Genomic DNA, 17,816 nt, shown 5'->3' with positions numbered 1-17,816 from the left:
TGTGGAAGAGGACCCATGGTGTCTGTAGATATAAAAAGCTCATTCTGAGCCAATGAAACTTGACAATTCTTATTTTCAGGTAATTATATGCTGATGAAAACACAGTTACACATATTATATTCCTTTGCTGCTATTTTCTCAACCCAGCCCAGCATTTCTAAGAAGCCATTGGAAAAAACTCACCAAAAAAACCTTAAGATAAAATGTAAATGAGGTCTCTGGAAGACGATTCAAAGAGAGATGCTCTCTTGTTGTGTGTGAAATCCTACTGCTGGTCTTCCACTGTTAGGGGCCAGGCATGAAAAGAACTTGGCTGTCCAAGTTTATTTCTTGGACTTGTTGTCTCCAGACAACCCAGCCTGGACCTCATGCTGCTCTGCTCTGCTTCTTTGTCCACTCCAGTTTGGTCTCCTGTAGGGGTTGTTTGACCTCCTCTGTGGCCCAGAGGGGGAACACCTTCTCTTGTTTCTGCAGATGATCGATCCTCTGCTGCTGCTCACTGTGCTTAAGAGCTGAAGTCAAGTTTCTCCAGCTGTTTCTGAGCCTCATTTCTTCTCTTCAGGAGACTGACCCTCAGCTGGTCTGCTATCATCAGCACCCTTGAAGCCCCAGATTACTCAGTGAGATCTTTACACAGACACACCATCTCCAGCACCTCCCGAACCTTGGCTTTGATTTTCAGGAGACTGTTCACCAGCTGACTACCTTTCTCCTTGTGCCTTCGGAGCAGTTTGGTCTTATCCACATTGGTAGGGACACAAACACCCACTGCAGACATAATGTGAATGAGTTCACTCAAATATTGGAACATGCCCAAATCAATATTTTAGGAGGACAGAATAGTCCCCCCAAAATATTGATTTGGGCATGTCTTTACTGTCCATATACAAACGTACCCCCTTGGTGTTTTCTTTTTAGAGTTTTAGAGGTCCGACTGTCAGTGTCTTAGCCTCAACTTGTGACTTCTGGGTCAAATGCAAAAAATTCACTTGTGAATATCAAAACACTGGATCAATACGGTTTAATTTAAAGGCACCGAAAAATGTCAGAAAAGGAATATCCATTCCTCCATTGTCTGTAACCCCTTATCCTCGTCAGGGACACGTTGGTGCTGGTGACTTTGGGTGAGAAGAAAGGGAATATAATATTCGTAACTATGTTTTCATTGGCGTACAATCACCTGAGAATAAGAATTGTTAAGTTTTTGTTACCTTAAAATGAGACGTTTATAACTACAGGTGCTGTGCGTCCACCATGTTGAACTGCCATCTTTATATCAGGGTGATTTGATGATTTGAAAGGAACTACAAATTTGTCCGACACTGAACTGATTCAGTGATTGGACAGTTGGTCAATGTCTGACTCTGACACTTACACTGTTGTGTGCAATATTTATATTTGTAAGGGTAATGTCTCAGTTGTGCCTTAAGATATTTTCTTCAGTATCTTTGTAGATAAAGAACAGTTACCCAAACCAAGAGATAAGAGAGCCAGAACTGTAATCTGTGGCTCACATCTATAATCTCCTGCTGCTCTATTACCACCGAATAGCGGATAGGACAAAACTCTTTTGTAATTTCTGGCTACAGGGATTAGCAGTGTCTCCCGTCGTGCACTACCTGACAATGAGCAGTGTTGCTTAGAGAAACTGAGATACTGCTTTGTTCTGTTGAGAAGTGGTAATCAGTCTTTCTTCTTTCATAGAATTTATGTCATGACATGTATGCGGTTTATGACAGATGTTGCATTTCTTAAAGCTGCTATAATCAGCATTTTTATGTCAACAATGCATCATATGACCATGTGTTTGTGGTACACAGTAGCTCGTAGTGACAAACGCACAGCTAATTGTCATCCAACTGTACAGTTCCCCTCACATCTATGCAGCGTTTCAGTGTGTTTTAGCTTATTATTTTGGCTTCACGGCCCACAAATGCACTGTTTTGGTTCACCACTCTCATCAGTGTCGTTCATAATCACAGCAGGCAGCTATTTTCAGCAAAAAGCTCTGATAAACCCACTCAAGGCAACACAGGGAGGCATTTACCGACTAAAGAGCCGGATATTTCCGTCACGAGTTGGTGGAGTGCAAAACGGAGTGCAAAATATTGCTCCATGTCTGCTGGGTGCACGTCTGCCATGTCAACGTGCTTACAGCTTGTTTCTGCTGCCTCAAGTGACGTAGTAGTAGTAGTAGTAGTAGTAGTGGTGGTGGTGAAAGCTCAGCACATTGTTTTTAACTTTGATTAAAGTCATATTTTTCATGTGTCCACACTCAACACTTGGGAAGCTGCAACTTTCCCAACCCGATGTAAGCCTTAAACGAGTCATTTATGTGTTTAATGTTGCAGTAGAATGCAGTATGTTGTCAGGAGCCATCAAATCTCACATCAAAAGTCAACGTTCTCATATCTTACTGACAGACTTGACACTTTAAAAATCTTATCTAATCTAAATCTTACAGATGAACACATAGGGGGTGTCATATTTTGAAATTTCTTACTTTGGTGCGTTCTACTGGTAAAAAAAGACACTGAGAGTGACAGCTATGCACACCAAATAAATAATCATGCATCATTTTTAAGATGGAAATCGTATAAAAATGCAACACATTTTGGTTTTAAGCCCTAAAGTAGATGCTCATTAACATAAGATGTGAGCACGTTACTATTAAACTGAGATTAATTATTTGTGTTTGAAGTGTGACATTCTCTAAAAGGCTTTATTTCAATCCTTTTTGTTTTGATTTGTTTGGCTCATTTACATCCGTCGGCTGTATTTTGAGCTTTTATGGGCAATTACTAGATTGAAGACACGAGCTGACAAAAATGCATTCAAAGCTTCCATAACCTATGAGGAAAATGCAGCGGCTTTAACTGAAGATAGGAGCAGTTATGAATTGAGCCTCAGTTCTGCTCTTCTATCATTGACTTTGCTTTATTAGGAATTCAGGACCAGTGTTGGAGAAAAAGGGCTTGCCATATGTGATGGAATGGTCACACTCTGAGGCTCCGCTCTTTGCAGCTTGATGGGGTAGTGTTTTACGGCCTGTTGCCCATGGATACCATGTGCGGTTCTTATGCTAGATATTGTAGTAAACTGTGGAATTTGTAATTAAAAAAAAAAAAGAAGTAATGTATAGAGATGTGGCACCAGTGCCAGGGTGAAGGAGAGGAAGAGTGACAGCTTCATCAAAATAAAATTTGCAGATAAGGGCGCAGAGGACAGCAAAAGTGTTCACAGGCACGTTATGCCTGATTATAAATAATAGGAAAAATAAATCAAAGTTTTGACTTTAACTCTGTTAATGACTTCTTGGAATGAATTGTGGCACAATTCATTTGTGACGTGTGGTCTGATCTCGCCTCTTTGCAGCGATCTCAAGTGGAAACAGACACGAGGGATGTGTGGTGAATACTGCATCAATACAGGATTTTGGCTCCCTATTCCCACTGGTCCAACCTTCTGGAACTCATTTGTTATAATCATAGGCATGACTTTCATGCCTATTAATACTGTGGCAGTGGAGCTCTGCCCTTATGTGAATCCTCCCTTTGTCCTTCCTTTCAGCATATTCTTGAAATGGTGACAAAGTGGCAAAAGGAGGCATGTGGCAGCATTGGTTGGACTTTAAAGGTTTACATTTGGCAAGCACTGTCTGTATCCACTATGCTCAACACAGGGAGCAGCTGCTGAGAAATCGCGCTGTTACTTCAGCCCATCATGACTAGCCCCAGGGCATTCACAGGCCAGTCTGAGCTTGGCTTCAGGGCTATAGGGGAGAGTGCACTTAACTCAGCTGGCTGAAAGAGGCTTTCTGTACCAGGGGGAATCTGATATGGACACCAGCTGGCTGCAGGAACTTAAGTGAGATAAATTGCAAAGTAGTTAGTCTATCCTTCCCAGTTGAAGGTAACAGACAGAGGTTTATCTCTCAGGATATGCTTGTAGTCACACATTTTTGACAGAATGAAGCAGGTTTGCATTCTGAGGTAGGACCTCAAAGATAACGTTAACGCGGAAACATTAAGACGTGACGCCGTGCACTGCCGCACAGCATGTGTTGCAATATTTGTAGAAAAGCTGAAAAAATGTGCAAACACATGAACATTTTCACAGACAACACAATAGACAATACACACATCGAAACATTGTGTCACAGATTCTTCTGGTTGGAGAACATTTATTTAATCTATGACAGAAAGGAATCATTAAAATGATTGTTTATGTTTATTACAGCTCTATTAATCAAGTCTAAAAGGCCTGTTTCCATTTGTTATTATTAAAGGAAAGATTTTGATTGAACATCCTGGCTTATATGCCTGTTGAAGTAAAAAGTCTACTGTAAAATTTCAAATCTGTTGTTCAATTTATGTCTGTTAATTACTCAGAAACCAGTGGAAATAATTAATTACTTGGTAAAATAGATTTTTGTTTGTATCGGAATGACATTCTGGTGTGACCAATGATTTTCAAAATTGCTTTCACCACTAACTGTATTGTTATGATAAACTGGTAATGGGTGATAAGTGATAACACTGACAGAGTACAATAGTGTGGCTGCTTTTCCCAGTAATGGTAGCATTAGTTGTAATTACTGATTCATATCTTTAATATTTCGTGTGTGTGTGTACATGTTAACATCTCGTGTTGCCATTGTGAGAACTAACCATAACAAAACAATAATGTCTTTATAGTTTCCACTGCGTTTTCCTTCCTGCGGAAGAGCAGTAGCAGTTTTTTGGAAAATGACAATGTGGCATAGCATGTTCTTGTTCTATACTGATAGATAGATAGATAGATAGATAGATAGATAGATAGATAGATAGATAGATAGATAGATAGATAGATAGATACTTTATTGATCCTGAGGGAAATTCAAGCATCCAGTAGCAGCATAAGACACAGTAAACCTACAGTAGGCATGCATTAGGATTAGCCTTATACTACAATAAACATACATTAAAAATAACTTATAAACATACGTTAAAGTTAAACCAATGAGCTGAATCTGAATTTAAATTAAACCTGTGCAAAGAAGTTAAATATGTGCATAGTGATTAAACGTGCAGAGAGATCAAACCTGTGCTAAAATCTTTACAAATAGAAAACTATATAAAAAAACTATTACTATTACTCCAAATGAAGATTGCACATTGATCATTAATGCTGAAAAAAAGTAACTATCCTAATGAGTCAGAAATCTTGCCCTCTGTCTGCGTTTTTGTATTTTGCAGCAACCAACAAATCATACTCACTCTGCCTTTAACGTCAGGTTTTATGTCAGTAACTCTGAATCAATCTTCAAATCCTGAACTGTGTTTACTCTGGCATTCAGCAGTCACGCAGAGAGAAACCCTTATACAGTTATCTCAGTTGCTGTTGTTATTTTGTTCTCCACACTTACGCCCAGACCTGAATGCAATTGATGTTCTCATGGGGGTTGTCAAAAACCATTCTTGGAAATGGAGGAAAATGTCAACTGAAGGAGAAGTAGAGGAGATGAATACACCATCTCTCACATATACATTGTATCTATTGAACAGATTGTGTAACCAGTGGTGGATATTCCATCAAATTCATACAGTTTTGTGTGTGTTCCCTGTGGTTTCAAGGTATGAGCTGCTACAGAAAAAGCTTCTCCAGCTGGAGGAGGCAGAAGGAGGTTTTGACCAGTTCACACGAAGCTACAAGACCTTCGGTGTGCAGCGACAGCCTGACAACAGCCTGTTTTTTAAAGAGTGGGCTCCGGCTGCAGAGGCCCTCTTCCTCACCGGTGACTTCAGTAAGTAGCCTGAGGACTGTCAGCTCCTGAACAGCATGTCAGCAGTGTGATGTCCAGGTTGTTTCCTCAAAGCTTCCACTGAGTTTTACAGCTGCTCATTTATTATTCGCACATGTATGCTCTGTGTTTATAGGTGCTACAATTCCTCCAAAACTGACACAATATGGATGTGAATACCCTGAAACTAAAGCTGAAACACTCGCTGTTCTATGACGTCAGTTCATTTGAGCAACGTGTTCCTTTCCCCTTTTGATTTTGGCATGGCAAGGGTCCTGATTGTGTTTTTTAAAGAGGTATGCAACAGGCATATAGATACAAATATCATTGTTTGTGTGGCTGTATCATAATATCAATTTGCAACAATAAATGAGATCACTAACAAGGGAATGACATTTTAATGAAAATAGACAATGTTGAGACCAAAAAAAAAGAAGAAAGAGATTTCAGTGCAAATAGAAAGGTTGCATATCTTCATGGTGCATTAAATAAGACATTTGACATTTCTACTCTCTTGAACACAAAGGGGCCAAAAATTAAGAAAATGTGGAGGAAACTGTGGCACGAGGGTATCAGCCCTTTTGATCAGCCAACCTGGGAGTAGGAAATGTGGAAAATATTGATTACACAGGATAAACTTGCATACTGAAAGGGGGTTCTTTTGAATGTGGGAGTGTTTGTTAATATTTTAGTAGCTGGTTATTTCATCATCAGCCTGCAAAGTTGTTGAGTGAGTGCAACCTCTGTGTTTGCACTGAAATCTCCATTCCCTCCGGTCCCAACTTTGAAAGTAATTTCAGGTTAATAGTCTTTTGAGTGTTATTTTCAGTTAATATGGGGCTGTGAAAATGCAGCAAAATTAAAACAGATTAAATGAGACTTGCTTTCATCTATCAAATAGATATACAAGGTAATACATGCTCTCAGTGCCATTGTCTTCCTTTTTGTGTGTCTGTTTTTCTTTCCTTTATCAAATATATTAATGCACTGAGCTCGAGTACACATGCTACCTGTAGTAGTGTTACTCTCCACGGGCAAACAACACGTACAGAAAATATAATAATAAAAAAACAAGAATAACAAGAAGGATGGCGAAAGACCTGTACACATAACTCACATAGCATTTGCCATGCCGCACCATAGCACAGACATTTCCCTCTGTGCTACAGCCATTCTGAACTGACACCCTGCAGGTAATGATAAAGGAAAGCAAATTCTAATAGTAATACTCTCAGACTGATACTGTGTGCCAAACTAGAGATTTGTCAATTTGTTTATTGTCCCTACATATTTTTGTGCTAGTTAGTTCTGTTGCTGCCATCCCTTCTTTCCATATTTCTCCTGTTCCTTTTCCTTTTTTAATTATCTTCCCAGGACCTTGGGCAGCAGCTCAATTCCAACATTCAATTCTGTGAGAGATTACATTTTGACACGGCTCAGTCATATTATTTGATTTCAATTTCATAGTAAATGTGGAAACAGCCCAGCAGCCCTAGTCATGAATATGGTGGAGGTTGGATGCATAATGCACTGTTTTTTTTTGTGTTGTTATTTTTTTTTTTTTCAGAGAAGTAAGCAAGCAAAGGAAGATAAAATAAACTGTGAAAAAATATGACTTGGCCTGCCTATGAAAAGTGCTGGTGTTGTGCCCGGTCACTTCTGGAGCATCTCCTGTGATTCATTTTCTATCCTGCCATTGTTTTTGCTCATGAATAGCAAGCAGATATGGATTACTGAATAAAAACAACGTTCCTAAATTGACATGCCAAGGTGGCTGCTTTATAATAAGTGTTTTGTGTCCTAATATATTCCTGTCAGTCAATGACAATCGGTAATGTGGGGATCAGTAGGTTATGAATGTAATGCCTCTCTGTTGTTCCCTCAGAGATATAATTCAATGAGCAGTGAAGTGGTATTTTATCAGTTTTTCTTTTAGATGACTGAGCCGGCTGCTTTACTTACTGTTGCAAAAGTCACAGGATACAGGAGATCAGTGCAGGGTACAAAAACAAAACCAAAATAAATAAATACGTAAGAGATTTTAGATCAGAGAGATAGACAGTGACAAATTGTGTGAAGAGTGTAGAATTCAGAAAAATAAAGAGACCCTGTGACCACAAGGGGATATTGAAATAGAGCAAAATCTGTTCAAGCTGCCGTTCACACAAAGGTAAAGTGGTAAAACTCTGCTGTAATAAGAAAATGCTGCAACTGCTAATTGTTTTATTTGCAATAAAAGCTAATTAAAGGCTCTGTGTTTGGATTTTAACATTTCTGAATATGCTGACAACCTGTGGTGAAATCAAATAAAGACACTAAAGAAACGACTGCAAAGTCATTTCTAAGATGCAATCATCCAAGAAAACTCCACATATATATATAAATAAAAATAATAATAAAATCTCTGTCATCTACAAAACAATGCAGCACAGTAATATGGGCCTTGTTTTGCTCAGCATACATTAAAACTGTGTAAGGCTAATTTGCACATTGGCAGTACAAAACAGATTTTTCAACATGGTGGTCAAGACCTCGTTCGGGTCATGAGATAGATCTGAGGAGTCTGAAGCTGATAAACAGGCTAAGGAAACCAAACGTATTCCTGCTACACAGATGATGTATTTCTTCAGACTTTCCTTCATCTTCTGGTCTGTGATCACTGAGATCGCTGCTCTGTCATAGGCATCTACGATCATATGGCTTTCTTTGATCAGGATACAGCTAATCAGCTGATGTTTGGCTCTGTGTTGTAAACCAATTAATTTGATTTGTTTAAATCCTCTCTGTGTTTTCCCCTCATAGACGGCTGGGACAAATTCTCCCACCCTTACACCAAGAAAGATTTTGGCAAGTGGGAGCTGATTCTACCGCCTAAGCATGACAAGTCACCAGCTGTGGATCATAACACCAAACTCAAGGTAGCGAACAGAACATCTTCATACCTATTTTCACGCCCTCAGTGGGTGTCATATTGCCACGGCGGACTTGTCATTGTAACGTACAAGGGAGATTCCGTGTCATGTGTGGCATCTTATGAACCTACTGAAAACCTGGCGTGTCGCCGTCAACAACATGCCATTCTCACAGTGCACAGACGGGAGATTACTGTATGTACACAATCTTCACAGCGGAGGGTAGCTACACCTGAGGAGCTCAACTGATGGCTTTTATTTCAGCTCCTGTTGGCGGCAGGTATCCCTCAGGACATTGTGCTTGCGTTTGTCTGTGCAAAACACAGCCTGCGGTGGGTGCAGATGATTGGTTTTTAGCTGTAGTAAATAATTCATCAGGGTTAAATGCAAAAGACGCACCTCCCATTATGCATTGTCTCCCAAGCAAACGGCGTGGATGAGAAATAATCCTGAAATGAGATGCCAGACATGGAATGGATGGCATCGTGGCGCCACTCTCCTTGGGATCGGGTCATCGTTGGCACGCTCCTACGCCCTGGACAGGCTGCCCAGCTCCCATTGTCAGCGGAGGTCAGTCTAAGGACGATAAGAAGCAGATGGAAACGCTGGCACCTGGCCTTTCCGTGTGCACCCCCGCTGCCTATGAATGGCTGTCTTGCTGTGAGCTCCACTTTAGAATTAGTTCCACAGCACTCCCTCGTGGAAGCACAAGCCTAGCTCCAATCACTCTCGTGTAGAGCAGCTTGCCCTTCCATCCCCTTTGTTCAAGACCCAATTTGTCTCCTTAAATAAGCGGTGTCCTTTTCTGGATACAGTATTTCCAATGAGCTCTTTTAAGTTAGGAATATGCAAGACTTTAGAAAAGTGAACCAAAGTGTTGCCTCAGAGATCAAACACCCACTTTTTCATCCACACCTAACTTCTCACATATTGCTTGGCTCCGAGTTGTTTTTCCTGTTCATGCACCCCCTCAGCTTACGCAGCAGTCAGATTTTTTTCTTTAATGTGCCTAATGCTAGCCAATTTGTCTGAAGGACCACCACTCTGTCAGGCATTATGCCAGTCCATTTATCCAACTATCTTTTCCTAATCCTATAAACTGTGAAGCATGTCATAAGGCGAGCCAGGCAGCTAACCCCCAGGTGGCCTGGCCATAATGAAAAAACCCCAGAGGGGGGTCTGGCCAGAGGCTTGCAGGCAGGTGGCATTGGAACAGTCATTACTTCACAACAGTACCCAGAATTAGTTGGGTTCTAATGCCAGTTTCTGCAGGGGACAAAACAGGGTGAACACACACTGTGGGTAACACTACAGGATCGATTTCTTGGTGGGTTTTTCTCTCACGCTGGCTTTCTCCTTTCTTATTTGATTGATGGAGGCAAAGTAACTTGTCAGTTAGATTTCCAAACTATTCTTATTTGACCCCCTTCCAATCCTAAATAGCGGACACAAAAGATAAGAGGCAGAGGATAATGATTTAGATTTACTATTTTTCTAAATTGCTTTCCTCTGAGGATGGACCAGCAAATGGCTGTGTTAAAAACCAACAGAGGAGTTGTTCACAAAAGTAAAACACAGCATAATTACCATTGAATCCAGATTCGCCCCTACATGTATTCTGGTCAATACTGTAGCTTTTTTGTCCCCTTCACCATATTATGTCTTCACTGTGTCCACTTTAAAGCTGTGGGTTTTACATTAGAGTGCAGGAAGCTGCTCCATGAAGGAGGGGCGGCTTTCATGTTGACACTTTGAAAAATGTTTGGTTTATTGGTTGAACAATCTGCGCCATCTTTTCCGTATAATGGATGGGGAGTAACAGCACAGTTTTATGATGTAAGCATTTCATGGCTGGAAGATGTAAATAAACGCTGACTTTAAATTCAAATACGTCCAGGGACAAAATTACGCAGGACTCACAGAGAACCTTAAAGCTTCCGATGATTTGTGGCCAGACCTCTTAAACTAGAGGACTGTTATTTCTGGCTAATCTTTTTTCATTTTTGCAATTATGTTTTTCACTTTTTCAGCACTTTCTTCCCTCTCACTTTGTGTACTATTATCCTTCATCCCTCTCTCCTGTAGGCACAAAATTTCCACTGTTTTAATGTGCATCATGTGGTCCATATCCTTTGTCCACCTGCTAGACAATGTGTTCCTCTCAGCTTATGTAAAGTGCCTGTTGTGTCTTTTGAATGCGCCCTCTCTATGTCATTGTTTAAGTGCCCTTGCTATGAAGCATAACACTCATTTGTCTCATTTTCCCAGGTGGTAGTTCACACCAAGGAGGGTGAGCGCCTGTACCGGATATCGCCCTGGGCAAAATATGTGACTAGGGAGGAGAAATCTGTCATCTACGACTGGGTTCACTGGGATCCCCCTCAGCCTTACACTGTAAGTTGTTTTTTGTTTTTGTTTTATTTATTTGTATGGTCCAGTGTGTAAGATTTAAGGGGAATATTATTCATTTATAATCACCTTATGTTACCTTAGAATAAGCTTTTTATATCCACAGACGCTGCAGGTCCTCTTCCACAGAGTCCAACATGTTGAACCACCAAGTTGTTGTTTTTTCTTTCGTTTATCCTTTATGCAAAGAAGGGGAGGGTAAAACAAGGGGTTTGCACTCTGCAGCTACACCACTAGATACCACTATCGCCCACACAGCTGTCCTTGTTGAGAATTTTATTTTAAAAACACTTCATATAAAGTTAATTTCTCACAATTTTCTGTTACTGGAAGCATTTTCTGAGCTATCGATATTTCAAGAAGACCTTGTTTAATGTAAATGGTGATGTCTGTGTTTATGCAGCACGATGCCAGGGAACAGAAAATTGAAGTGAAAAACAATGCTTGATTATAAAGACCTAACGGTGCTTTTATGGTTTAAAAGCAAAATAAATCAGGCTAATCTGTATGTTGTGTTTGCTCAATGTCAGCTCTTAAAGAAGCCTCCCATAGTCTAGTCCTCCAATCACTGCGTTAATTTGTTGCAGTGCATTTGAGATCAACCTTACATCTTATATCTACAGGTGTTGTGGCCGCTCTTAATGTGGGTGCTTGATGTCGCTGATTTGAGAGGGTCTGAATGTGTCTCAATGCTACTTGATGTCCTCAGCATAAGTGAGCACCAAGCAAAACAATAAGAGGCTATTAAAGACCACCTTGCTTTCTTTATCGCTTGTTATTTGGCACCATTTTAATTAGAGGAGCCCTCTTACTGGCAGTATATTCACTTTATTTACAAGTGGCTCATTCATGTACTTCAAATAGTGGCCTGGTGGGTAGCCATCAGGAAATTGGTTCTATGTATAAATCAAATTCCTCTCCACTTGTGTAACAAAGACAGTGTGAATCATAGATATTTTTTTAATATTTAACATGTGCAGAACCATTATCAGTTCCTGTGGTAAGATACTGTTGTAGAGACCCAGAAAAATCCACATAACACCTCAACAAGTGTACTGTATTTTTACCATCTTTTAGGAAATGCTGCTGGACACTGTCATGATTTTTGTGTCCAATTTTGGTTTCCTCTCCAGCAAATCCATCCTCGGCCAAAGAAGCCCAAGAGCTTGAGAACATATGAGGCCCACGTGGGCATCGCTTCACCTGAGGGAAAGATCGCCTCATATGCCAACTTCACAACCAACATGCTGCCTCGTATAAAAGACCTGGGTAAAGCATGAGACCACGTTACCTCCATGTGATTATTCTCTTACCTTTTGGCCTCCCTCTTATTTTGTTAGCTACTCAATTCTGTAACATCGATCACCCCAGTGTGATTCTCTCCATCCAAGTGTCAGTCAGAGCTTTTGTTGACTCAGCTTGAGAACATTTTGTATCTTCTCCAGCCAAGAACAGAGAGGAAGTGAAGCATTAAGATGATGTTTGTATCTATAACTCCCTACACACCAAATCAGAGGCAACAATGTGAACGGAAAAACAGCAGTTAAGGGGTTCGAGAAACCTTTTTTTATAAAGCCAGTGTCCTGTGCCATCTCTGTCAACACTGGTCCATAACCCAGCAGACATGTCGTGCTGCTTTGAGTGCTGCTGTTTCTCCAGTAGCTGTATTTTTAGTGGCAGACCTGTCACACTCCCTCTGCACAAAACCACATCAGCAAGTCAACATCCTGTTTACTGGCGTGACCTGTAGGGATCGCTGACCGTTGGGCAGTGTTTTGCAGAGAAAGCTCCACAGCACAAGTCACACACCACACAGGAGTTATGGCTCCAAAACTGACAACTTATTTCCATTTCCATGATCTTGACTTGGACAGACAATAGTAGACAGCAGCCATCCCTCCTGCACCTCATGTCATTCAGTAAAATAAATACAGAACAGACTTGAACTCAGGATGACCTAAAAATTTTAATTCATGATAAACTCCCATGATGAGTTAATAACAATACATTCAACATTAAGTATTTTTTTATACAGCACTGCTGACTCACTTCTGATTAAATCAGTAATCCTGCCACTGCGGGTTGATTCATTGGTTAAGTCTCTGGTTATAAGTTACCAACTATTCTCAGTTTAATTACACCAGATTCTGCCAATTTATTTATCGATTTTTTTGACATGAGTCAACTTGGCTTGGTAAACAGAACTGTGATTTTTTTTTTTTTTTCCATATTTGAATTCTGTCTGATAGAAAAACAACTATTCATCAGGTTACTGTGAGTGCTAAGACTTAGATTACTCTAAACACGTTCCTTTTATATGTAAGACATTTATTTGATCTTTGTGAAGTTACTGTTGCCGACATAGGATCTTTGGTAAAAGATTTGAAAATTGTGTTTGAGTTGGAATTTTGGCATTTGTTTGTTTTCTGTTTTTGATTTTTTTCCCACTATTTTTGAATAAATAAATTAGAAGGCAATTTGCACAGAAAAACTAAATTCAAAACATGAATTAATGAATTATTAATTAATTAGATTTTTCAATACTATTGAGTGCAAGTGTGATTTTTAGATTTAATTTATTTATCTATGGATGGCAATGTCAGCCTACCTGTCACTCAAATTGTATTTCTGTTAATTTGCCAGATTAATTAGTTGGTCCCTTGCCATGATGGGAATCCAAAGCATTGCATAATGTGTCAGCCTTGCATACTAAATTCTGAAAACACTTACAGATGGTGGTGCTGTGGTCAAATGTTTTTTTTAAGTTTCCATTTTTTGTGTTTTTGTTTCACTATTTGTTTATAAAAAATACTTTTTCGACAATGTAAATATTATCACCCTTTTCCTTTCATTAGTACATTTCAGAGCTCCCTTTATATTGCTGCTCGCAGCCGTGATTAATATTAGTTATAATCAGAACATATCTCATTGTGCTTTCACATGTGAACAGTGTCACACGTGTTCTCATTACACATGTGGCTCATTAATTTCCATCTGTGGTTAATTTTCATCATAACTTATGGAGCGAGCATCCAGTGTGACTTTAACCTCATGGAACAGATCGCTGTCTTGTTTCGCATTTCTCTTCATATGAGATGTGGCATTATTTTGCATTCAAATTTCAGCCTGCCGCACTGACATTATTAAAAGACACAGATATGACTGGCACCGCAGACCAGGAGAAATCTGATAAATGCAGTTTCCTTGGTTGTGTCATCCTGCTTAGCGGGAACGGAAACTGCCAGAGTAAATGCTGTCAAAGAATCTACCTGCAGCAGCTGAGGGAATCTGCACAATAGGATTCTCCAGGAGGCTAAACTCCACCGTCTCTAGTGACGGCTGCCTTTGCCTGCCATTTCATTTTCTTGACTGTGGGTAGAGTATATAAATATAAAAAAAAGAGAAACTTCCTCTCACCCCAGTGCTTTGTCACAGTCCTTCAGAAGCCAAAGTTTTTTTTCTCTCTCTCTCTCTCTCTCTGTCTCTCTCTCTCTCTCTAGCCTGAAAAGAAGCTCCGATATAAATAAATAAATCTGCTCCACACAACAGTGAAAAACCGCAGGGCCTCCCTCTGGAATGCTCAGTGGCAGTTTAAAAGCCTGTTGTTCTCATATTCATAGAAGCAGTTTTCGTAGGTCGTTTTTGAAATGTTGTACATGACCTCCTGACTCTGATAGCTGGTGTTTCCCTGTAGCCACAGCTTGTCTTTACGATACCAGAGCTTGTGTGGGAAAAAAGGAAATGCCTGGAGCTCATATATACAGTATGACTGACACGGGTCAGATACTATTAAGTCATAATACTTCCAGATGCTTGCTGTACTAAATTAATGTGGTCAAACATATCAGAACAATGGAGACCTTTTCAGATAATGTTGTCAGTATGTATTAGAATTAAAAAAAGATTTCTTATTGCGCACTGATTGTTCCGGATATGATCTAAGCAGCTGTGTTTTTTAAGAGATATAATAAGAAATGAGATTAAATAATCTGGTAGAAAAGTTCTGAACACATGACGTCAGGAAGAATCTGTTTTGATTTTTCTGTTTTCTGCTTTTTGTATCCAGGTTACAATTGTATTCAGCTGATGGCGATCATGGAGCATGCCTACTACGCAAGCTTTGGATATCAGATTACAAGTTTCTTTGCTGCTTCCAGGTAAATATGCTCAAGTTACTATGGTGTTCATTTTAAGAATCCTTGATACCATTTATAGTCAACATTTATTTGAATTCTGTAATTACCTGTCTATATTATAGTTTTCATTACAGTCTGCAACTCCTATGCCAGAACTGAGTGACTCTGAAACGATGCATGCGGCCAGTGTACATTTCACGTAATGTGGAAGGCAACATTTGATCATGAGTTCAGTATTACCATGCCGGAAGGCACTGTTAACTGTCACAGTGCGGTGAATCCTTTCAGCCCACACGTTCCTTGGTTTCTTGTGATCAATACGCTTTCCATTTCAAATAGAAGTCCTGGAGTTGTAGTTTTTAAAACCCGCCAGACACACAGAAGTTGTAAAATCAACCAGGACTAAAATCTTAAAGATTACCACTTGAAGGTGTATTCATTATATTCGCAGTGTTTCACACGTCATTTACACCACTTTTCCTGTCACTTGCAGTATCTGCCTTTTTTAATACAACCCGCAAATAGTCCTGAAGAACAAACCGAGTGAGCAACTCCTCACTTCTTAGAAATAGTCACCTCAAATCAAGGTTAGGAAGGCCGACACCAGCAATAATCTCTCTCTGTAAATACATTTGCTGTTAATCCAGAGGGTGGAGATAAAGGGTGGACTAGTACGAGTATTTATCTTCTTTCAGAGATCCCTCCTTCCTTGCTTAGAGTAGAGCATAAACCCAAACTGTAATGTATATAGTGTAATTTCACCCCTGATTGATCTCTCAGTGTCATTTAAAACCTGAGTGGTTGAGTACCGGGAAGCGAGCGTAATACTGTCGCTATGTGTCCTGTATTTCAAAGATGATATAATGATAGCTAAAAGGACAGGCAGAATGTTATTGGACAATATGAGGAGTGTACGCCAAGATGTGTTTGTTTGTATATTTGGAGGTGTGTATGCATATATACAGTTACTGTGTGAGGTATCCTATGAGTTCCACTTTATGACCCTTTTATTAAAGGACTGAGAGAGTTAGAATAACACAAGAATTGAATATACATCAACAGTGTGGTTGGACTGAATAATCTTTAAATAAATGATCAAAGAGGAACAGTAAATAATGAAATAATACTAAATAGGCTTGATGATATTTGAACACATTCTAATTCAGTTCACTCTCTGATAAATCGTAGGCCTGTTGTCGCTGTGATACTACGTTAAGTACAATAAACTCTTAAGGGCATTTGTGTTGATCGTCACCTTGTGAAGGTTTATTTTTGCAGGAGGGGGCTTGTTATGGTCTAGTGTTCTGGTTAGGCATTGCACAATAGACTGAGAGGTTTTATTTTATTCATTCATTCATTCATTCATATTATTCAGATACAAAATATTTAGTCCTTGAGGAAAAAGGATGTGTATGCAGGATTGTATTTGTGTAACTCTGTTTCTTTTATTTGTGTATTTATGAGATCCAAATGCTCAAACAAAAAGTTTTGTCTATGTAAGGACAGTTGGAGTAATTATAACATTATTATTTAGATCTAGGTCAAATCAGGTTTGTGGTTGAGTTACAAGCATGAATTGGAGAAGGGTGTACGGCAGGATCAGGTCATGGTGAACTAATACAAATCTGTATATGTGTTTGTACTTGTAGTCGGTATGGTACCCCGGAAGAGCTGAAGCAGCTGATAGATGTGGCTCATTCGATGGGCATTGTGGTGCTGCTGGATGTCGTTCACAGCCACGCCTCCAAGAACACAGAGGATGGACTGAACAAGTTTGATGGCTCCGACTCGTGCTTCTTCCACTCTCCACCCAGAGGGGAGCACAGCATGTGGGACAGTCGCCTCTTCAACTACTCCAGGTATTCTCTTTGTGGTAACAACATTAACAGATTGCAGTCATTGTAAGTAAACTCCAAAACCATTAAGGGTGCGTGTTTTAAAGAAATTCAGAATAATCTTCTTTCAGATTATATCTATATTTCATAAAAATGATACATGTCTTACCTGCAGTACCTCACATCAAGACAAACAACACAAGCTGTTCAGTTTATTGGCATCAAAACGTTGTACAACATATTTTGAGATGTGCATTGATGCATTGTTTATAGCGTGATTTCATCAAGTCAATTTGATGCATTAGTATTGCAAACCGCATTTTATATTTTCATTTTTAACAAGATGGAATAAGCTTCTTTTTTTTTTTTTTACTGTAGGGAACATGAACAACAGTGAATTGTAAATCTTTTCACAGAAGTTGTGAGAGCCATAAAAAGCATTTTTAATATGTAAAGCTGTTGGATTTGATCAAATTATAATGCAATTACTTAGTGAGATAAGTATACTGTGTACAGTACAGTAGAAATGCTCCACATTTTGTGTTATTAACAGTAGATCTGCATGGAACCAGCACTGTGGGACTTCTTCACTTTTATGTTTGGCTTTATAGTACTATAATTTAAATGTAGTTAAAGCCAAAATTTCGCCTTTTAGTGCTGTCCAAGATATAAAAGCAAGGAACTTCCCTCTGATTACTGCAATTTCAACTCCACATTATGCTCTGGTTGTGGAGTTTAAATG

At 39.5% G+C, this 17,816-nt stretch overlaps 1 protein-coding gene across 1 annotated transcript in view; it reads left to right on the top strand.

The window, feature by feature from the left end:
- The window catches only part of gbe1b (glucan (1,4-alpha-), branching enzyme 1b), a 77,693-nt gene that overhangs the window by 4,877 nt on the left and 55,000 nt on the right, over positions 1-17,816 (top strand). Inside the window, exons 2-7 of the mRNA XM_010738799.3 lie at positions 5,616-5,785; positions 8,585-8,700; positions 10,963-11,088; positions 12,237-12,372; positions 15,170-15,260; positions 16,889-17,098. Of these exons, the coding sequence (XP_010737101.2) occupies positions 5,616-5,785; positions 8,585-8,700; positions 10,963-11,088; positions 12,237-12,372; positions 15,170-15,260; positions 16,889-17,098 (849 nt within the window). The remainder of the gene's footprint in view (positions 1-5,615; positions 5,786-8,584; positions 8,701-10,962; positions 11,089-12,236; positions 12,373-15,169; positions 15,261-16,888; positions 17,099-17,816) is intronic.

This window comes from Larimichthys crocea, chromosome VII (assembly GCF_000972845.2).
Source record: "Larimichthys crocea isolate SSNF chromosome VII, L_crocea_2.0, whole genome shotgun sequence".
Lineage (NCBI taxonomy): Eukaryota > Metazoa > Chordata > Actinopteri > Sciaenidae > Larimichthys > Larimichthys crocea.
Note: the sequence above shows the minus strand (reverse complement) of the source record. Positions and strands in the feature narration are given on the sequence as shown.